This window comes from Perkinsus marinus (genome assembly GCF_000006405.1).
Source record: "Perkinsus marinus ATCC 50983 genomic scaffold scf_1104296933290, whole genome shotgun sequence".
NCBI lineage: Eukaryota > Perkinsozoa > Perkinsida > Perkinsidae > Perkinsus > Perkinsus marinus.
This window is the reverse complement of record NW_003215163.1, coordinates 10,829-16,717: the sequence shown is the minus strand read 5'-3', so window position 1 is coordinate 16,717 and position 5,889 is coordinate 10,829. Positions and strand designations below refer to the sequence as shown.

The window sequence follows — 5,889 nt, the reverse complement described above, 5'->3', positions numbered from 1 at the left end:
GTACCTCCTACGCCTTCGAATATCATTTCGCCAATTACAACAGCAAATATCGTGACTTCGCTGAAGCCTTAGAACACTCCGATGGAGTTGTTGCAATAGGCGTTCTTTATACGGTTGGTGATCCAGCGCCTGGGCTTAATGAGGTTTTAGACTCGATGAACGATAGTAATATGGGAGCACTGGACTCCTTCAATGTGGAGGCCATGATCCCTCAAGATTTATCGACCAACTTCTACCTTTACAATGGCTCTGGTACTACTCCTGATTGTGAGGAAGTTATGGTATGGGTTGTTGCTAAGACCATCCAGACAATCAGCGAGGATCAACTGAATAGGCTGAGGACACTAAGGCATAATGGAGTCTCTATTGGCCCTAACTATCGTCAAACCCAAGCATTGAATGGGAGGAGGATTCTTGACTCCACCCTTACAGACAACAATTCTGTCCCTAAACCTTTCAGAGCATCTTGGTTCATACTTATTCTTATCATCATCGTTCCATCGTTGATCATAGGGAAGTGATATAGCCTTAAAATTAGGACTATATAGACACTTCCCTTCGTATCTCATTCTACTTCTTTTTGGCCGTCTCCATTATTATAATGTCTGTAACCCTGCCGTCCGATTATTTGTGTTCAAGTGCATTAGAGCACCTAGGGTCATCATATACTGCATTAAGTTGTCATAGGATTGAGGTCCCGATAATCTCTATAAACCATACCGACACATTTACTAGTTAGCCTAACTATCTCTTCTGCCATTATCATGATGAGTGCTTTGTGGGCAATACACCCTCATTCCAATCAACACAGAGCGGAATATGCTCTGAAGTTACGCCAATGTTGTACGACAACGACAGAAGTACCAGCAGCTCATGTATTTTATTTGTCCATTCTGGAATCCTTGCTGGAATCGATTTTAAGAATCGTGTCTACTGAACGCGAGTCGGAATTTATTCTGGGAGCGCTTCCGAGATCCATTTTCAACTTTTTGATTCGTGTTTATTGAACACGACTTCGCTTTTGAGAATGGATTCCACTTGAATCATTCCAGCATCGCACACTGTAGCCATCTGGCTCAAGTTTGCATTATTTTGCGCCCCTCATGTCACCCTCAAACGTCGACCCTATTCAACAGCTGCAGCAGCAAGTCGAGAAGCTAATGAAAGAAGTCGCACAAAAGCAGAACGCCGTAGTTGGAGAAGATGAATCGGGAAAACCAATGGATGTGAGAATGTGTATCACATTATTGGAAAGCAAGATTAAAAGAGTGGAATCTAGAGTTATGGACCTCCATAACGAGGTTAAAGCACATGCTGTCCAATTCATACAATTGGAGCAGAGGATAAGTGAGCAGCTAAATGGTTTCGGGGGTATGATGAAAGATATGCACTCTATCATCACCCGCAATAAAACAGAGCCCCCCCAGAGAGAAAACCCTCATCCAGCTATGCTACAGTCAACGACCACTGGGGTAGGTAACAGTGCTACTCAAAGGCTTACCCCCCGTGCGCCTATACAAATGGATGATGTATTTGACTACAAACAAAACACAAAGATACTAATCTTTGGTATAAGTGAACCACTCGAGTCCGACATGCTACAACAAGGAGACACTAACACAAACCAGAACGGCTATAAGACGACGACAACTAGACCAACGGTACGAGACCAACTATTGAAGGGCCTCCGTGAAGCTGGGGTAGATTGTGGGACTTTGACGATCGGAACTGTGAAGAGAATCGGATTATTCGATGCCAATGCAAGAAAGCCGCGACCGATCTTCATCAACTTTGGCGACGTATCTTCAGCCAACGAATTTATGAAAGAGAAAACGTCGTTGCTGAGAAGTGCGGGTTTAGCTGCGAAGTGGTGGCGTCCAGCGCACATGAGGAAGCGCCGTCACACAGGGACAAAGGCATGGAAAGTGCAACCAGGGGATTGTACATCCCAATGGGGATCTGACATAGCCGACCTCAAGATGCAAGTCGATAATCTCACAAGGCTATTGGCGGTCAACAAAGAGAGAGCTATGACGAACTTGGGTAATGACTCCTACATGGCCGGGTGTTCTCGTCAGCACCAGGTTTTTCAGTGAAACACCCACAAAATGTAGCTATACCAGATAATGTGAATACCATCAGTAAGATAGATTTCTCAAATGAAGCTTATGATCCTAGTGGAATAGATCCTTACTTTTTTGCAAGCATACCATTTTCGCAAAACGATATCATTTCTCTAGATAAAGTGCACAGTAGTCGTAGTCGTAATAGTATTGATGAAGCTCCAAAAAATGCAATATCACACTCTTGTTCGATTATCTCTCCGTCTGATAATGATCCTTTTGTTTTATCGTCGCCTAATATTGCAGTAAGCTCGCTTAGATCTCCCAAAAGAAATAGAAAAGGAATCAAGAGGCCAAATAGATTTTGCTTTAAAAGAAACTGAAAAGAAAAGTGAAAAGAGGGGAAAAAGGCCCAATAGTAAAGATAGATCCCCCAACTTGATAAATCGTAGCTTCTCAGCTAATGTACAATATAGGCCGCGTGCCGATTATCAGAGCTCCGCACAGCAGCTGCAGCATCGGTTCGAGGTGAAGACAAAAGGAGTACATGCGTCGCCGGAAGACAACGCCTCAGCGCAGGCCAAAAAGATAGTAGGTCTGGGATCTGGGGATGCAGGGTGTAGTGATAAGGTCGGCGCCGCTATTGGGCATGAGTCCCGCACGATAAACTCTAGGGCACGAACAGTCGGGTACCCAAATTTGCTCCAAAAACGTCGTAAATGTATTGTGGCTGCATTGAACATCCGCACAGCCCGAAAAGAAGGGCAAATGCACGGTATAGCGGAGTTAATGGAACGCAAGAAGTTAGACGTGTTGATCATTAGCGAGTCACAATGCGCCCTACCAGATAATGTTGGCAACTCTACGGTCGTGAATGCATCATCGAGCGGTACTAAATTGGTTTTATCGCCGATTGCAACCAGTTGCTTGATATCATGGACTAAGCACCATGATAGAATAGTGTCCTGTCGATTTTACAACAGACACTTCAAAATAACAATCACAGGAGTTTATTGGCCAGCTAATAACCGGAACAACCCGCCAGAACACTACTCTACGTTTTCTGATCGCCTAGGAAAGGTGATATCTGGAGTATCACAGAGGGATATGCTGATCATAGGTGGGGACTTCAATTGCACTGGATACAGTTATGAACTACTACAGAAAATAGTCGAGATGAATGATATATGCATCGGGCAGTGGGATAAGTTTAAGCATCTGGCAAACAGACCAACATGGAAACATCCAAACAAACAACTTGGCGGCAACGTATTAGACCTCATCTTGATAAGACGACGTTACATAAACATGCTGGAGGCAATGGGAGTAACAGATCCGGATCCAATCGAGACTGATCACAAGCTAGTATGGGGCCGCATGGGATTGCACTTAAACAACGCTACAAGTCGACGCAAAGAAATCCTCGACAGGGAAAGAGTACAGAAGCTGATCACGGACCCAAGATGCCAAAAAGTATTCGACGTAAAGCTGAGCGACTCTTATGCGAATAGTAGGACGCAGAACGACCCAAATGAGGCTTGGAATGAGCTACAAGAGCAGATAAAAGGAGCCCTAGAAGCCGCAAGACAAATAGACGAAGAAGGCGGAGGTGCACCCCAGCGAAAGACGAGAAAGCAGAAAAGAGCCAGTAAAACACGACAAATAGAGAGGATGACAGAACTCCGTCCGAACGACGAGAAGGCAATATGGAATGTGCTCCAAGAAACGCTGAAAGTGAGGAAGGCGGGACCATTAAGTACCAAATTCCCAGCAGAGCTGTATAAAAGTGGGAAAGCAATAGCAAAATGGGTGCATAAGGTATGCTCGATATGCTTCGAAACGGAACGCCTACCAGACGATTGGAACATCTCGAAGGTTACTCCCATTTACAAAGCGGATCCAGAAAGGACTGCGAGAACTATCGTACAGTATTGTCCCAGAGCGCCATCACCAAGATATTCAGCTTGATCTTTATGGCCAGAATATATTTACAGGTGGACAGTTCGGTCGACGCATCACAGACGGCCTTTAGGGCCGGAAGGTCTGGCCTGGAGATAGTACATGCAATACAACTCTTAATAGATAAGTGCAAGCTATATGATCTACCGCTCACACTAACGAGCATAGACTTCCGCAAGGCATTTGATCGAATATCTAGGTCGCATGTATATGAATCATTAAGGATGGCTGGTGTACATCCGAAATACGTACGGATCATCCGTAACTGTTATGAGTCAGCTAAAGCAAGCATCCGGATAAGCTCAAAGGAACGAATTATTCCCCTCGACCGTGGCTTAAGACAAGGCGACTGTTGGAGCCCGATACTCTTCATATGCAGCCTAGATCGAGTGCTCAGCGAAAGACTGAGGAACTCTCCGCATGGCTTCCGCTTATTGGACACTAACAAGCAACCCAGACGCTTAACTCGCTCACATATTGGCAGACAAAAGATGGGTACAATGCTCAATGAGCTGTCCTTTGCAGACGATGTGACCCTTCCATCAAGCACAGCAATGGGGAATACGAAACACATTAGTTACGTGCGAGAAGACGGAGAAGCCGCGAATCTTGTCATAGCCCCCGAGAAGTGTAAACGATTGACAATAAATGGACACTTGGAACAACCCGATATTGGAGGATCGCCTATCGCAGCCGTTAATGAGATGAAGATTCTTGGGGATATATTCTCAGATTCACACAACAACAAAAAACAGATTACGGAGCGCATAAAAGCAGCAGGACAAAGAATGGCAAGATTACGGGCAGTGTGGAAATCCCACGATATCTCCTTGAGAGCTAAATTCACTGTGTTGAAGGTTTCGGTCTTCTCAGTGCTGCTATTCACCAGTGAGTGCCTTGCATTGACGACAAAAGAATGCGAAAGGTATTGCACGTTTTATAACAATTGTATTCGAAGGGTTCTCGGAATATCGTTCATGTCGCACATTACTAACGAGGAAATTTGGAGTAGATCAGGGTGCCCCGACTGTTCCGTAGTCCTCAGAATGCGTCGCCTGCGTTGGTACGGCCATGTCCTTCGATCTAACCCTGCGTCTCCAGTGAACAGATTACTATCGTGGGATCCCACGGCGCATCTCGGAGCAGTGAGAAGATCGAGCACGGCAAAGCTATGGAGTGACCTTATCGATGAGGATATGAGAGCGGTCGGTCTTACAAAATCCGATGCTAAGGAACGAAGAAAATGGGAGATTCGGATAGCCCAACTTGGCCGAGTTCGACGGCGCAGAACATTGCTATGCTCCAGCCGGAGATAGGATAGATGCGAAAGGTGGATTGCGAAACGAGAGCTGATAAGATGAGACGACGATTAAAAAAAACTGCGGAGATGGACTGGTCACCCTCGCCGACTATCGAAGACCTCAAAAGCCGCTGATGTGTGCTAAGCATTGGCTGGCCGCCTAGCCGAAATCGGCTTCGAGCGAGAGAGAGAGAGAGAGAGAGAGAGAGAGAGAGAGAGACTATGTGATGCTAGTAGAGATTGACAACGCAAAACCAAAGCATCGAGACAATCATCAAGGGCCATGCTCGCCTGCATCACTTCTGGGGCTTCCAGAGGAGACTCTCACTTTCAACAAATCGTTATGCGGCATCACATAGGGGCTGACCATTCAGCTCAATCCTCCTACAAGTTGACGAGTGGTAACCCCAGTGTTGGAATATATGTTTTCGTTTTCCTCACTGATTATAGGAGTTTATATACGAACTAGAGTAGAAATGTACAGAAACCAACCAAGAGTTCCCAAAATTTCCTTAGAATTTCCATATCGTCACCAACACATGTAGTTGACCATGTGCATATTCCCCC

At 45.4% G+C, this 5,889-nt stretch overlaps 2 protein-coding genes across 2 annotated transcripts; both read left to right on the top strand.

The window, feature by feature from the left end:
- Positions 1-170: 170 nt before the first annotated feature.
- Pmar_PMAR013961 (conserved hypothetical protein) lies at positions 171-521 on the top strand (the record flags this gene model as incomplete). The annotated part of the gene is made up of 1 exon (XM_002785200.1): positions 171-521. One exon carries the CDS (start codon positions 171-173, stop codon positions 519-521), a length of 351 nt encoding a protein of 116 aa, XP_002785246.1.
- A 582-nt stretch (positions 522-1,103) lies between these two features.
- Positions 1,104-4,914, top strand: Pmar_PMAR013960 (conserved hypothetical protein; the record flags this gene model as incomplete). The annotated part of the gene is made up of 6 exons (XM_002785199.1): positions 1,104-2,043; positions 2,524-3,797; positions 4,058-4,517; positions 4,548-4,652; positions 4,755-4,830; positions 4,896-4,914. The coding sequence occupies 6 exons, from the start codon at positions 1,104-1,106 to the stop codon at positions 4,912-4,914; spliced, it is 2,874 nt and encodes a 957-aa protein (XP_002785245.1).
- Positions 4,915-5,889: the final 975 nt, after the last annotated feature.